Here is a 16,372-nt window from a genome sequence, read left to right on the forward strand (position 1 = left end):
CTGACTGACCAGCCGGAGGAGCGCACGTACTTTTGTCCAATGCCGCCACCTGGTGTCTGAACTGCCCTCCTGCAGGGTCGGGGGCGAACGGCGGCTGCACCTTCCAGAGCACTTAAAATAAGCTGGGCCCGGCTCTGGGGGCTGGCGCTGTCCTCCCAGCCACTCAGGAGGCTGAGATCCGAGGATGGCGGGTCAGAGCCAGCAAATCCGGGAGACTTATTTCCAACACTCTACCCAGAAAAAGCCAGAAGGGGCTCTGCGGCTCATGGGTTCGGAAGAGCACCAGCCTTGAGCCTCAGAAGCTCAGGGACGGCATCCAGGCCCTGAGTTCAAGCCCCGGACCTGGTGTGTGCGTGCACGTGCACATACACACAAATATACTGGGCCATTTAGGGAAGTGTGGAAGTGTGTGTGTGTGTGTGAGAGAGAGAGAGAGAGAGAAGCTCAGTGGTATGAGGAGCCATGGTCCAGCATTCAAATCCAGGCTTTGCTACTTACTTGCTCTGCAACCTAAGGTCAAGTGACTTTCCCACTCTGTGCTTCAGCTAGAAAGCCAGCTTTGCCCGTGAGACTTGGGTGACTTCATGTCGGGTGCTGGCCGGTGGGCAGCACGGGCCTCGCTTATCACTGAGCGCGGTAGACACCCCTTCCCGGGGCTCAGGTGGGAAGCACACAGACTATCTGCCTGTAGTGATTGTGTTCTTTCATGGCAGTCCTGGGGCTTGAACTCAAGGCCTCGTGTTCTTGCATGGTGTTCTTCCACTTGAACCACACCTCCATTTCCATCCTTTGCTAGTTGTTTTGGAAATGAGAGTCTCTCCCAGATGTGTCTGCCCGGGTTGGTTCCCTCGGCCTCTTGGAGAGCTGGGCTGACAGGCACGAGCCCTCGATGTGGCTCGATTGTATGAGACTCGTGAACGATGTCCCCAAACAAAACCAATCTCCCTTCCTGGACTTGGAGCTGGAAAGGAAGGCTCCGTGCAACTTGGGGTCTGACCTTAGGCTCAGCAACTAGACCCCCCCGGGGTTGTAATCCACGGGGTGACCTCCACCACTGGGAGGCAGCCCCCCCCCGTGGCCCCCACTGCCTCCCAGGCGGGGGGCCTGCCCCGAGACTCACCTGGCCCATCCGCGGCGTGGCGGCGTGGGTGGAGGCGGCCACTGAGATGGGGCCAGGAGCCATGGCCGGAAGTCCTGCAAACCGTGGCCCTGGAGTGCCTCTGGGTCACCTTCGCCGTGGCTCCCGAGGGAGTCCTGTGGCATCTCCCACGTGTGTCACCAAGGAAGTGGCGACCGGCCCGAGCTCAGACGCTGAGCGAGGACGGAGCCGGGACCCAGGCCGCCACCCGGTGCGCTCCACTTCTCACCCACGTGGCTTTGTCGGGTGGGCCGGCTGGGCCTCTGAGGGCACGCACACTGGGGGGCAGCGGGGGGCAAGTGTGGACACCAGCGCCTGGGAGCAGCAGTCACCCAGAGAGCGGGGTGGGGGAGACACCGGGACCGGCCCCCGGGACCGGAGGCAGCTGACGGATGTCCTTTGCCAAGGTTAGAAGGCGACCCTGGAGACGCCAGAGGCCAGACCCTCCCCCCCCACCCCGCAACCCCCAGCCTGGGCCACAGGCCCCCAGGTTCCTCGTCTGTGGAAGGACTGGTGGGGGGGAGGGGGGCTGTGAGGCCCCCACCTCTGCCCTATGCCTTTATGGGATCTGAGTCCTGAGCGTGCAGAGTGAAAGGAGGGCCTGGCATAAAGTGGGCAGAGGCCACCTTCCTGTAATCCCAGCACTGAGAAGAGGAAACAGGAGGATCCTGAGTTCAAGGCCAGCCCGGACTATATGGCAAGTCCCAGGCCAGCTAGAGCGACACAGTGAGACCTTATCCACCACCCCCCCACACCCCCGAAAAACAAACACAAGCAAGAACAAGATTCAGGTCCACAATTCTATGAAGAATCTGGGTGCGGGCCTGGATGTGGTTCTGTGAAACACCGCAAATCCACACGGTGTCTCCAGTCTCTTCCCTGTTTCTCAAGGCTCCGCTGACTTCCCTTTTCCTGTGTGTGGTGTGGTGTGTGTGTGTGTGTGTGTGTGTGTGTGTGTGTGTGTGTACGAGATCTTTGTTTGTGGCAGTGTCTTGCTATGTATGCCAAGCTGGCCTTGAACTCAGGATCCTCCTGTCTTAGCCTCCCAAGTGCTGAGACTACAGGCATATACTACCATACCCAGCTCAGGTCAGACAGACTGGTTGCCAGCATCCTCTTTCCAGCAGTTCCAGCCTGGGATTCAGGCTGCACTGATACGAGCCATGCTGGGGGTCACACGTCATCTGCCCGTGACACCGGCCCACTAACTCCAGCTGCAGGGCTGATTCGTGGTTCTCTTTACAGGACTGTCCTCACCCATGCCCTAGTCTCGCCCTAAAGCCCAGCCTTGGGTGGGGAGCAGGGACTAGAAGACCGTACAACCATCTACAAACTGAAGGTGAACTTGCTGGACTTGCCTTGAATTTGCCGCCTGTGACTCAGTCCTCCAGCCAGGGTCCCTTCCCGCCTTTCCCAGGCAGCGGTCATAGCTCCGGAGGACCACACGAGGGCGCGCTGGGCCTAGACTTGCCCTGACAGTGCAGCAGGTGGCCAAGCAGCCTCACCCGGTGGGCCACCGACGGATCCGGAAAGAACTGCCTGAACCTGGGCTCCGTGGCGGGTGGGCTCGGTGACCTTCGTGGCCGAGGCCCAATGCCCATCTCAAGGTCGGAAGACGCCGATAGGACGGCAGCTGCTGTGTTGCTGTTTTTAAGTGAAAAACACAGTTTCCCCCGGTTATTGAAGCTTTCCACGGACACGCGGCCCGTGGATGTGTGCGTCCCTCCCCTGCGATGCGGGAGAGGGTGGGGGCTGACCGGGAGCGGCGGGGAGGGGAGCCCCGGGGATGTGGGTCCTTGGCGCTTCCTCCTGGTTCCCAGGACACCCCTCCGTCTGCGGCCCGGGCGCTGCCCCTGCGCCCGCCTTCCCGGAGCACCTCCTGGCACACAGATGCCATCGGGCTTGCTCAGAGGTGTGAATCAGTCCGCCTGGAAGTCCTTCTCTCTACCTTCCTTCTATCTGCCTTTTTTTTTTTTTATTGAACCCTGAGCTCAGATTTCACAGTCTTTGATCACCTCCAGGCAGGGAGCGACCCTCACCTGGCCCCCCCACGCTCCGGCCCTGCGGCCATCTGGCAGGGGGGAAGGAGCTAGAAGGGACTTGTTGCTTGGTGGCCTTCCAGGACTCCACCGTGCTCTCCGCCCTTCTCCAGCCCTGACAACTCAATCCAGCTGACTTGACAGGAAATGGGAGTGCAGCTGCGGGCCTGGAGCCAAGGCGGCCTCCCCCCCTCCCCCAGAGCGGCCCAGGGGACCCAGACCACCTCCCTCCCTCCTAGAGCCAGTGCAGCCTGGGGGAGCTGGGGACCCCCTCAAGGCGGTCAGCTGTCACCGCAGGAAGGCTCCGGGAGGAAGTTCCAGAACCACAGCGCCCAGGAGCAGGACTCTGGGGAATCTTGGAAAAAGTCCTCCAGCTGTAGAGTGGTGTGTGGGTGGGGAAGGTGAGGCGATTTGCATTCTATTTGCATGTCATTTGCATAACCCCCTTTTGATGTTGCAAAGCACTGAAAGTACCCAGCCTAGCTTCTTTCTTTCTCCCGGGGTCTCTGTTCTCTTCTTTAACCTCCGGGCTCTCTCTGCCTCCTCTCGCTGTCTCTCTCCTCCCCACAGAGGAGCCAACTGCACACAGGGCGTGCTAGGGCTGAGGGGAACTTCCTCACCAGCAGGACTCAGAAAGGGCTGCCTTCCCCATGACTGAGAGCCGGGAAAGGGGGGCGCGCCGACTAAAGGGGTCTCTTCTTACGTTCTGGTTCATCTAATTGAAATCATTATCAAACAAGTCAAAGGGAAGGAATGGGCCCATCTCTCCCTCCAGCTTGCTCCCCCTCCCCCTCCCCTCCCCCTCCCCCTTCCTGGCGAGGCGAGGTGCCAGGAAAACCCCACGCGGGAGGGCAGAGAGCTTGGTGCTGACCGCGCCTTCCACCAGCTGTGGACCTGGCTTGGGCCAAGTCCCCCTTGCCGTGGCCTCCAGCTGGCATCTGAGGGGGGGATGACAAGGAAGGCGGGCCAGGAGGGGAGGCCAAAGCTGAGGGGGGGGGGACGGTTAGCCAAGCCGTCCAAACCCCAGCCCTCCCACCTACTGGCTGTGCTGACCTCCATACCTGAGTGTGTGTGTGCATGCGTGTGTGTGTGTGTGTATGTGTGTGTGTGTGTGGCCCTAATTCCCACCCCTTGCTATCCCTCCACTCTGCAACCCCATCTTTGGACCCTAAAGCTTTACTTCCAACTGTGAACTGTGTCTCCTTCTCAGCATTGCCTGCCCATTCCCCCCGCCCCCCCCCCCCCCCGCAATCTTCAGTGGCTGTGGGCTACCATGAGATACAAGCTTTTCCAGCTTCTGGAAATTAAAAACACACACACACACACACACACATACACACACACACCGTGCAACAGGTCCCAGATACAGGGGTCAGAGAACCACGCCCTGGTGCACAGGGCCATGCAAATGTATGCAAATGAAGATATGCAAATCACAACAGAAAGGGAGTATTTAAACTTGGTGTAGGCCTTTTTCTAGGCAGATATCAGTTGAGTACAAGTGTGCAGATAAGAACTGACCTCAGGGAAGGAGCCAAACCTGCCAGGAGAGGAGAAGGAGGACAGAGAGCAGAGCCAGAATAAAAAGATCTCCCTCCCTTTTGCCAGAGAGGGAGCGAGCGGGGTATGACAAGGGGAGGGGACAGGAAGTGTGCGTGACCCTGAAGAAGTGCCTGAGCCCTTCCTTCACCTCCACACCACCCCCCCTGCACCCCCTGAGCACCTTCAAAGCTGGCTGTGCCCAGCACTGCTCAGACACCGACAGCCAGGCTAAGAAAAGGTCCACATAACCCGCCACAGAACTACTAAGATGCTGGGGCTTACAGTGACTCCATGGAAGAAAGAAGACATCACTTCCAACTTTGGGTTTTATTTTTGTCCAGTGCTGGAGGTCATACTCAGAGAAGGCCTTGTGCGGGCGGGGCGAGGGCTCCCCACTGAGGGCCCCCCCAGGTCACCCCTCCAGTTCCCAGTGGAGGGGGGTATGTAAATGGTGTCACCGGCGCCTGAGAAGAACTGCAGTGCCTACTGGCTATGGAACAAGCCAAGTCAAATGCCTCAAACCTTAGCTTCCCCGTCTGTGAAATGGAGTCGTTTTTCTTCAACTCAAGGCTGGTGTTCTTGGGCCACACCATCACTTCTGGCTTTTTGCTGGTGCATTGGAGATAAGAGTCACAGACTTTCCATACCTAACACAGGCAAGGCCTTGGCTCCAATCCCCAGGGTCACAAATGGCAAGAGTAAGAATAAAGCCACTAAGGACCCCTCAGGGACCTGAGGCTCACAAACTATTTTCTGTGTGACAGGACAGAAAGCATCTTTCCAGCTGCCCTGGGTAGATCTGTTCCTATATATATATTTTTATAGACCACAAAGACGTAATAAATATCCAAATAGCTTGTTGCTGATGGAAGGCTGAGTCTAAAGTGTGGTTTGGTGGGGAGGACGGGGAGAGGTGAGCACTTGGTTGGGAGCTAGGTCTATAGGCAGCAAAGCCTTCCCTGAGAGCAGGGAACCCGTGATGGTCGACCACGGGGGTCCTGCCCGAAGGAAGGCCGGGCCCTGCCCGCGGAGTGGATGGGGGGAGAAGCCCACACGGGAGGGGCGGGAGGGGCGCAGGGATGGGTGTCCCCACCCCTGCCTGCAGCCAGGCTCCATCCTGGGGGCACCCACCTCCCGGGCCCTGGGGTGGGGGGGGAAGGCAGGGGCTGGCAGTGCGTCCCCCGGGCGCTGGGACGGGGGGGGGGGAAGGAGGGGGGACGGAGGGGGGACGAGGGCCTGGGCTCGGCTCCCTGCAGGTGGCGGGCAGGACGCGCACCTGCCCCGGTTTGCAGCTGAGTAGAATGGGTTCAAGGAGGTGAAGCACCTCGTCCCCCCGCCACAGGGCTGGAAAGCCGCCGCGGGGGAAGCCGTCCAAGAGCGGATTCTTTCCAGAACACCCCCGCGGCTTCTCCCCACAGCGCCCCGGCTCCTTACCCCCTGGGAGCCCGTCCAAGGGGGCGCCCACACCGCGCCTGGGGACCCCGCCAGGGCCTCCCGGCGCCCCCGGGGTGGTGGGAAGGGGTCCCGAGGCGGGGTCCCCCAGGGCCGGGGTCCGCCCGGGCCCGCGGCCCCGCCCCCCGCCCCGCGGATGCAAATGCCTGCTTTGCCTGGGCCGGGGGCCAGCGCGGGGGCCTCCGGGGGCGTGGCCGGCGCCCCCGCCCCGCGCGCCCGGCTCACCTGCCGAGTGTGGCAATCCCGGCCCGGCCCGCGGCGGGGAGCGCACGGCGGCGGCGGCGGCGGCCACGGCTCCGGCTCCCGGGGCCGGGAGGAGGGGGACCCTGGCGTCCCCGGGGGCCCGGCTGGGGCAGACCCGCGGGGCCTGGGGGGGCGCTGGCCTGGGCCCCGCCTGGGGCAGGATGGTGAACCTGGAGCCCGGGCACGCAGGTGAGGGCGGACGGCGCCGGCGGGGGTCCCCGCCCCCCCACCCCCCGCGGGACGGGGCGGAGGCGGGACCCCCGAGCGAGGGGCGGAGGGGAGCGGCCGGGGTGGGTAGCGGGCCGCCCGGGGCCGCCCCGGTAGGTGTCGGGGGGGCACTGAAGGCAGGAAGTTTGGGGACGGATGAGGGTGGGGCGCCGGGCTCCGGAAGCCCCAGCCAGGTCTGGGGGTCGGCGTGGCGAGGGCCCGGGGGTGCCGGAGGGCTGCGGGGGGAGGAGGGGGTGCCGGGCCGGGCGGGCGGTGCGCGGGCTCAGCCAGGGGTGCGGTCCTGGAAGTTGCTGCGTGTGTGCACATGCTGCGCGCGCGTGGTGCCCGGCACCCGGGTGACACGCGGGCAGAGTGGGCACGTGGGGGGGATCACGGGGGCGTCCCCGGGCCGGGCCCACGCGGCGCGCGCATCCACTGGGCCGGTGTCCGCAGGTGTCGTGTGTCCCCGCGCGCGCGTGGGGAAAGGTGGCGGGGCAGAGCCCGAGCCCCCCCCCCCACGTACCTGCACAGGTGTGTCTGTGCGCGGAAGTGGGTGGGCGCAGGTCCCCCGTGTGCTCCGCTGGGGGGGGGGCGTGGAGAAGGGGCGTGACAGGCCCATCCCCTGAGCCCAGACCCCCCAGCGCACGTGCAACACCCCAGGAGTCAGTCACTCCCCCCCCCCCCCCCCGCGCCGATGGTGGACTTGGTGAGCCAGAGCGCTCCTCCTTCACGGCCCCGCCAGGGTGGGGCTACAAATCTAAAGGATCGGCCCGGTTTGGGGGGACTGGGTGATGGTGGTTGTTTTTTATTTGGGGGGGAGGGGCGCTGAGGACCTGAGCAAAGGCCAGACTCAAGGACAGGAAACCTCTAGTTGGCTTCTCTAAATCTAGCGCCTTGGCTGTCATTGAGCCAGCTGCAGGTCTCTTTGCTTCCCATCTCAGGCCCTCTGAAGGGACCTGTGCTCCTGGCTCTCCCTTCTGCAGCAGGAGGAGGAAGGGGCCGCTCTCCGGGGTTCTACCGATGGGTGCTACAAGGAAGCCGCAGGCTGGCGGCTGACACCTGCCATCCTAGCTACTCGGGAGGCTGAGATCTGAGGGTCCCCGTTCAAGCCAGCCCAGGCAGGCCAGGATGTGAGACTCTGAGCTCCAGTGAACCACCAGAAAACCAGAAGTGACCACAAAGTGGTAGAGCACCAGCCTTGAGGAACAGAACTCAGAGACGGTGCTCCAGGCCCTGAGTTCAAGCCCTACCGCTGACAGAGAGAGACAGAGAGAGAGAGGAAGGAGGGAGGAAGGAAGGAAGGAAGGAAGGAAGGAAGGAAGGAAGGAAGGAAGGAAGGAAGGATGGGAGGGAGGGAGGGAGGGAGCCCCCCGGTATAACACAGGAGACCAGGCACCCAGCTCCCGTCCCTTTCCAGCCGAGCAGGAGTGCCTCCGAGGATGGGCTAAGAAGGAAACATCCACCCGGGCATCACTGGGCTCCAGGGAGTGGGGGGCGGGGGGGGGGGAGTACAGGACGGGCCATGTGACAGGCATTTCTGTCCTTCCCCTTGCCATCCAGAAGGCCAGGGCTCTTCTGGGAACGAGATTCCTGCAAAGGTGGCCCGGCAGTGGGTGGGGAGTCCTTAGGGCCTAGATCACAGACTCCGTGGGGGTTTCCACCTTCCACGCTGCTGGAGCTTCCTTCCTGCTCTGGGATGGGGGAGGGGCAGGACCCCCTGAGACCTGGCAGGGAAGCAGCCTAGGGCCCTAGAGGATCTGCCAGAGAAGAGGAGAGGGGCGCGGAGCCCGGCTGCAAGCCGCCCGAGGGGAATGCTTCTCGGAGGCCCCCCGCGGCCCCTCCACCCCTGTGCCCCTGCAGGGGTGTGTGGGGGGTGGGGAGAAGATCCAACAGGGGCAATGGAACCAAAACCCAAGGAGGGGTGGCTCCTCGGGATGGGGGTCCAGCCACCTGGGTGGGGTTCCCTAACCCCGAATTTGCTTGTTGCCCCGCCCCAGCCTGTTTTTGGCAGTTTTGCTTTTAGCAGTTCCCTCCCCCTGGGCCGCGGGGTCTCTCCCCCAGCTTTCCCAGGCTTGGCCCTTCAGTGGTGAGAAGCTTCTCCTCTGTGGCACCTCCGAGAAGTCTCTCTGTTTAGGACTCTGTGTGCAACCCTCCTGAGCTTTTCTGTTCCAGGTCTTTGTAGGATCTTTGGCAGTGTGGGCCCAGTGGAGGGTTGGACGTCCCTTCCCTCCAGGAAGGTCTCTTCCTGTGCCTCTCCCCGCAGGATCCCTTGGTTCTAGGATGCTCTTTGTGATCTCTTTTTCCCAGCACAGTAATATTCCGTGGTACTGATCCTTGATCGCTGGCATATCCCCTGTGAATTCCCTGTTCTGAGCCCCTGTTACTCTGCCCCATGATTTTCTTTGTAAGGGAAGGAGGCAAAATCAGACCACTGAGAAACCAGGTCCCCATTCAGATGGCTTCATTAGCTTTGCAGTCACTGTCTTGCTCTGATAACCCCCGGTACAAGCCACAATCAAGGCTGCTGGGAGCACCTCACACTGCCAGGGCAGGCATGGAACCACCAGACAGGGGGAGTCCCAGCCAGTCAGAGACTCGCAGACCAAAAACAGGCCTAGGAGAGTGAGCCAGCCAGCCAGCTAGGGAGGGAGAGGAGATAAAGAAAAAGGAGGCCGAGCCAGCCAGAGGAACGACACCTGTTGGCCCCAGGGTGTCTCTTTCCCCGTGCCTCTGCTTCCCCCCCCCCCACCCCAGGACTGAGGGAGTTGGAAGAGAGGGATTGAGTGTCCCAGACTTTGGGTTGAAAAGCCTGACTGTGGGAGGGAGAGGGGAGAAGCAGCGATAAGAGAGCCTGCGGAGAAGCGTAGTGTTGGCTAGCTCAGAAATGGGACTGGCAGCTCCCCAAAGTTCCCCAAAGTCAGGTCCGGGAGTCTGATCCAGGCCCAGCCAGGGTGACAGAGACAGAGGTATGGGGCCTCTACTTTTCCAGAGTAGCCTGGACTGTGTGTCAGTCCACTGTCTGGGGTCACCGCCGCCTCCCAGCATGCTTCCAGGCCCCACGGGCGTTGGGAGCCCTGGGTCAGGGCAGCGCCAGCTTCAGTAGATGGCGCCAGAGGCAGCCAAAGAGGGTCTGTGTCTGGCATCTGGGCAGCTGAGGCTCCCCAGGGAAGGGAGGGTGGCCGGGAGCCTACTCAGGCAGGCTGAGATAAGAACAGGAACGGGCCCCGCCCCCTGCTCTCCCACTCTCCCCCAGCAGGGCAAGTGCTGTCCGACGGGTGAAGGGTTAGAGCGTCGCCAGGAGTTTCGGTGTTGGCCCATGTTTAGGCTGAGACCCAAGCACCGGTCGCACCCATCAGCCTCAGCCTCCAGCCGGGTGTAAACAGGTTCTCGGTATCAGAGCATCGGGGAGAAAGGATCACGTTTACAGGTCATCTCACACCACCCTCCGCGCGGGGGCCAGCTTCTTCCCCCCCCCCCCCGTGGCCTGTCAGGACGTGGCCAGGCCGCAGCAGCAAGAGACCTGGGTATCTCCCTATGTGGCTTTTATGTATGATCAAGACTAAGTGTTGTCCTGGCACCAGGGACTCGTGCCTGTAATCCTGGCTCCTCAGGAGGCTGAGATCTGAGGGTCCAGGTTCCAAGCCAGCTGGTCAAGAGAGTCCATGAGACTCTGATCTCCAATTAATCACCAGAAAACCAAAGGCAGGGCTGTGGCTCCAAGTGGTAGAGCACTAGCCTTGAATGAGAAAGCTCAGACACAGTGCCCCGGCCCTGAGTTCAAGCCTCACAACTAACAAAACAACAAGAATTACATTTTAAAGGATGAGTGGTCTGGCTTCTGAGTGTAGTTAAGTGTAGAGAATGGCCTACACACTTACTTTTTTTTGGCCAGTCCTGGGCTTGGACTCAGGGCCTGAGCACTGTCCCTGGCTTCTTTTTGCTCAAGGCTAGCACTCTGCCACTTGAGCCACAGCGCCACTTCTGGCCATTTTCTGTATATGTGGTGCTGGGGAATTGAACCCAGGGCCTCATGTATAGGAGGCAAGCACTCTTGCCACTAGGCCATATCCCCAGCCCCACACACTTACTTTTTTAAAGGTGAGAAGTTTGAAGTAAAGCTGATTCAGACCCTGGCCTTTAGCTTGCAATGCAGACAGGGGAGGCTCTCCATCTAGGGCCCCTGGGCCATACTGTGCCGGGTGTGGGCCTGGGAGGACCCCAGGAGCCCCTGACAGTTACCCTCAAGGTGACTTGATAAGAGTTGCCTTACTCTCTCGCCTACCTCTGGGGCATCCTAAGAGCTCTGAGTCTCTGATCTCCTCAACTTTTTCTTGCTTGGTGCTACAGTCACTGTACCCCCACATGTATATAATCTCCGTCACAGTACACACACCCATGCCCCCTCCCCCGAAAAGAATAAAAGCAGGGCCAGGTCCACCCCATGCCCATCCTCTCCAGACCTCAAGCCATCCACACAGCCCAAGTCTGATTACCCGATGCAAATGAAGGCTGCTTCCTTCCATGGGATTGGTTGGGAAGTCTCATATGCAAATTGCCTCACCAAGACTTTATCTGGTTCTAAAGAGTTAAAGTACCTGCCCCAGAGAAGGGAAAGGAGGTAAAGGGGGGGGGGGGGTGCACGATTTGAATAAAATATTCTTCTGTCTTTCACAGCTACCATATTTGAGTGGTTTAAGGAGGAGAGGAACAGAGAGTGAGCAAGTTCGGAGTTGCCTTTTTCCTCGCTCACCTGAGAGGAGACTTAGTGGTCTCATCTGTTAGGGGTAAATGTTTCCTGTATTGGAGTGAGGCTGGGCAGGGGCCAGCATAGCCACTCTTAGGGGCCGATTCTGGGGCCCTGTGTAGGTTTGCAGTTTGGGTCAGGCAACCCTCCATCACGATTTCGAGGACTAGGGGGGAGGTAAGGATCTTCAGAGGACAGAATCTCCAAGCAGGGAGATGCGGAAGCTTGGATGTGATTTGCAGATAGCGCCTTCCATCTTTTTTTTTTTTTTCCTTTTTCTTTTTTTATGTATTTGAACTCAGGGTCTCATGCTTGCTAGACACTACGTAAGGCACATTCCCAGCTCAATTTTTATTTAAGAACTTTCTGTTTGGAGGCAGATTCTCACGATGTCATTTAAGTGGGCCTGGAACTCCTGGTCCTCCAGGCTCTTCAGAGCTGGGACGGGCGGGGAGTGTCATTATACTTGGTTTCCTCACGCGGCTCTTAAGGAAATAGTATGCATTCCCGCGTCCTAAATGAAAAGAAGACTGGAGGTGGGAAGGGTGCTCAGGCCGCCTCTCTCGCCTCCCTTGTGAAAGTTGCCGGGGCAAGGCCGGGAAGCGGGGGGCACGCGCCCCGAGCAAGGCCGGAAAGAGGGGGGCACGCGCCCCTACGCGGATGATGATTCTAATGTCCGGGAACCGGGATTTGAAAGTCTGATGCGGTGTTGTCACTACACATTCCTGCTTGCTAGCTGTTTTGTGAAAGCCACTGTTGGTCACAGTGAGGGGGGGGGGGAATGGTGGCCTGTTATTAACGTGGGGCGTGCGTTTTGGGCACAGGTATCAAGATGAGCGGGGACGTAGCGGATTCCACGGATGCCCGCGGCGCCCTCAGCCAGATGGAGCCAGGTAAGGAGGCCGCTTCTCCTCTGCGGAGGGCGGGGTCACGCGGGGCATCTGTGGCAGGGGCTCCCTGGAGACTATGCGTCCCAGCCAGGGCTCTTCTGGCTGGGTCTTTCCACAGCTCAGACCCCAAGGCTGGGTCTTGGGAACACAGAGAATTCTCAAGGGGCGGGGGGCATGATTCTGGAGCCTTGATAAAGAAGTGTATTGTGTTCTCAGTGGACCAGACCTCTAGAAGTCGGCCAGGAAGGAGCCCAAGCAGAAAGAGAGGGCGGTGGCTCGCGGTGGCAGGACCGGGGCCTTGCTCCTTCCAGACACATGTGCTCCCTGTGTCTCCTTCACTGTTTGTGCTGTTGTTTTTGGCAGTGTCCGGGTTTGGGTTCGCAATCCGGTGCTAGCTAGGTTGGTGCTCTACTATTCGATCCACACGCCCAGCTCTTTTTCTGCTAGCTAATTAGAGATAGGTCTAGCAAACTTTTCTGTCCACACTGGTCTCAAACTGAGATCCCTTGATCCCAACCACACAAGTAGCTAGGGCTACAGGCACAGCCAGCCGCACTGGGACTGTGACTTACTTTTTAATTTTTTTTCCTTTTGTCAGTCATGGGGTTTGAACTCAGGGCCTGGGCGCTGTCCCTGAGCTCTTTTTGCTCAAGGCTAGTGCTCTGCCACTTTGAGCCCTAGCTCTATTTCCAGTTGTTGTTGTTTATTGTCAAGATGTTGTCCAGAGGGGTTACAGGGGATCCCAGTTACATACTTAAGGCAGCGAGTACTTTTCTTGTCATGCTTATTACCCCCTTCCTCATTTTTCTCCCACCTTCCCTCCCCCTTAACTGCCCCACTACTTTCATCATTTTTTTAAAACCTTCCCAATGATGGACATCATCATTGTAGTCTACAATGCTTATGAACTCCATGAATGTTAACAATAACACAATGTCTTCCAGGTCAGGTCAGATGTACATTTCTTTCCTTTTGCTTAGTATAATCTGTTCCCTCTTTCTCGCTCATTTCTTCCCTCCCCCTCCCCCCTTGAGTTGCTTAGTTTGCTTTCATCAATGTCCATTGCACCTGTTGGGCCCCTATACTGTATTTTTTTCACCTGCTTTCTACTCATTCTGTGCCCTCCTTCCAGTGTCTCTCAGATGTGCACATGTGTATACCATATGTGAGGTAAAGAATATAGAATCCTCTAGATACTGTAAGACTAATTAAGAAGATGTCCTTTGGGACTGGGGATGTAGCTTAGTGGTAGAGTGCTTGCCTAGCATGCATGAAGACCTAGGTTCTATTCCTCAGTACCACATAAACAGAAAAGACCAAAAGTGGTGCTGTGGCTCAAGTGGTAGAGCACTAGCCTTGAGTACAGAGAGGCTCAGAGACAGAGCCCAGGCCCCGAGTTCAGGCCCCAGGACTGGCAAAAAAAAAAAAACAAAAAGAAAGAAAGAAAGAAAGATGTCCTTTGTTTCCTTATCTTTGGAGTTCTTTTCAGTCTGTATATTATTTTTGTTTTGTTTGCCAGTCCTGGGCCTTGAACTCAGGGCCTGAGCACTGTCCCTGGCTTCTTTTTTTTGTTCAAGGCTAGCAATCTACCCCTTGAGCCACAGCGCCACTTCCGGCTTTTTCTATATATGTGGTGCTGAGGAATTGAACCCAAGGCTTCATGTATAGGAGGCGAGCACTTTACCACTAGGCCATATTCGCAGCCCCTAGTCTGTGTATTATTTTAGGATCTTACTTTTTGGTGCATTTCTCCCAACACTGTCCTTTTTTGGTCTCGTTGTACATTGGTCTCTTGGGCCCTGTTTTCTTTGTTATGTCAACTTCCAGTTTTTGAGTGGCTAATTGGAGATAAAAGTCTTATGGGGACTTTTCTGCCTGGGTTGGCGGATCTCAGATCTCAGCCTCTTTTTTTTTTTTGGCCAGTCCTGGGCCTTGGACTCAGGGCCTGAGCACTGTCCCTGGCTTCTTTTTGCTCAAGGCTAGCACTCTGCTACTTGAGCCACAGCGCCGCTTCTGGCCGTTTTCTGTATATGTGGTGCTGGGGAATCGAACCTAGGGCCTCGTGTATCAGAGGCAGGCACTCTTGCCACTAGGCCATATCCCCAGCCCCAGATCTCAGCCTCTTGAGTAGCTAGGATTCCAGGCGTGTGCCGCAAGCGCCTGGCGGAGCGTCACCTCTCGCTATGCCATCCCAATACTCCCAGAAACAGCAAGGTGTGTGGCCAGCTACTGTGAACTGCTGGACAAACGCTGTCATGTGGACTCTGAGGGTTTATCTTCTGGGTGTGCATCTGTGTGCTGGTCCTAAGGCTTGAACTCAGGGCCTGGGCGTTGTCAACAATTTAGCTTGAGACTGGTCTAGTGCTCAACCACTTGAGCCTCAGCCCACTTCCCACCTTTCTTTGGGGTAGTTTTCATCGGAGATACAAGTCTCATGAACTTTCTTCCCTGGGCTGGCTTTGAACCATAATCCTCAGGTCGTAGCCTCCTGAGTAGCTAGGATTCCAGGCGAGAGCGTCTGGCCCAGCGCTCTTTCTTCAGAGGTCTGTATAAATATTGCCCTTCTAAGCAATGCATGTGTGACTGGCAAATTGGCTCTGAGAGGAAGATTGGGTGCCTGGAGGTAACTCTGCTTCATGAGAACGGAAAGGAGACAGAAAAGGAAGTTCCGTAGCTCTCTATGGCCCCTAGCCTTGATTTGCAAACTTCATGTAATTAAAAAGAATTTAAAGATAAGTTGAAATTGTAACACCTCCAAATAGTTTTAATAGCGTCCTAACCAGACTTCAATAAGTCTTTCATCTGGATCATGAGAGACAGAGAGATTAGAAGCAGGAGAGAATCAATGTTCCCTAGAAGGAAAATCTTTTTCAGGTGTTCTGGAAGTTTCCAGTTCCATTCTTTAGCTGAAAGACTTGGGATCAGAGACCAGATAGTTTTGGGGTCTTAGGGGTTTCATCTGCAGGATACATTCATCGCAGACCTTTCTTTCTTACGAAGAATTTTTAAATCAGCATACACTAGTTGTTGCGGGGGGGGGGTCCCCACTGTGGCGATTCCACATGCGTCACCACCCCTCACCCCCCTCCTGCTCCTTAAAATAACCCAGCTCCGGGGCTGGGAATATGGCCTAGTGGCAAGAGTACTTGCCTCCTACACATGAAGCTCTCGGTTCGATTCCCCAGCACCACATATATGGAAAATGGCCAGAAGGGGCGCTGTGGCTCAGGTGGCAGAGTGCTAGCCTTGAGCGGGAAGAAGCCAGGGACGATGCTCAGGCCCTGAGTTCAAGGCCCAGGACTGGCCAAAAAAATAAATAAATAAAATAATCCCAGCTCCTCACAGACGTGTTTAGCTCAAATTGTTGATTCCATCTTAATATCAAAGCAGCATCTGGCCAGATGCCGGCACCTCCCGCCTGGAATCCTAGCTACTCAGGAGGTAGAGAGCTGAAGACCATTGTGTGAAGCCAGCTTGGGCGGGAAAGTCCATGAGGGAGAGCCAGAAGTAGACCCCGTGGCCTAAGTGGTAGAGGGCTAGCCTTGAGTGCAAAAGCCGCGGGACAGCACCCAGGCCCCGAGTTCAAGCCCCAGTACCAGAAAAAAAGAGAAAAGATTATAGGCTCACACCTGTAAGCCTAGCTGCTCAGGAGGCTGAGCTCCGAGGATGGTGGTTCAAAGCCAGTCTCAACAGGAAAGTCGGTGAGATTCTTAATTCCAATGAACCCCCAGAAAACCCTAAGTGGAGGAAGTGGCGCTGTGGCTCCAATGAACACAGAAAGCTCAGGAACAGCGCCCAGGCCCTGAGTTCAAGCCCCACGAACAACAACAACAGCAGCAGTAGGAATCACGCTGCCTTTGGCTGTGGGACCCTAGCTGAGCTAACCGCCGTGGAAGGCAGGAGCAGACAACCTTGGGAGAGCAGGTGGATCAGCGCCACACGGACCTGGAGGGCAGCGCGTACCACTAAATGCAGCTAAATGCTTTACCCTTTGCTCCTCGGCAAAGAGGAAAAGTGAATGCTGGCCTCGGAGTGGCCCAAGTTCATTGAGACGCTGTCTGCTAGCACGGTGCTGGGCATGGTGGCAGTGGATCTGTGGAGCCAGCGTCATAGATGA

General features: G+C 57.8%; 1 protein-coding gene across 1 annotated transcript in view; it reads left to right on the plus strand.

Moving 5' to 3' along the window:
- The first annotated feature begins 6,575 nt into the window (after positions 1–6,575).
- Positions 6,576–16,372, plus strand: part of Pou2f3 (POU class 2 homeobox 3) — a 55,070-nt gene continuing 45,273 nt past the window's right edge. The window contains exons 1-2 of the mRNA XM_048344004.1: positions 6,576–6,603; positions 12,190–12,258. Of these exons, the coding sequence (XP_048199961.1) occupies positions 6,576–6,603; positions 12,190–12,258 (97 nt within the window). The remainder of the gene's footprint in view (positions 6,604–12,189; positions 12,259–16,372) is intronic.

Source organism: Perognathus longimembris, chromosome 3 (genome assembly GCF_023159225.1).
Source record: "Perognathus longimembris pacificus isolate PPM17 chromosome 3, ASM2315922v1, whole genome shotgun sequence".
NCBI classification, from domain to species: Eukaryota; Metazoa; Chordata; class Mammalia; order Rodentia; family Heteromyidae; genus Perognathus; species Perognathus longimembris.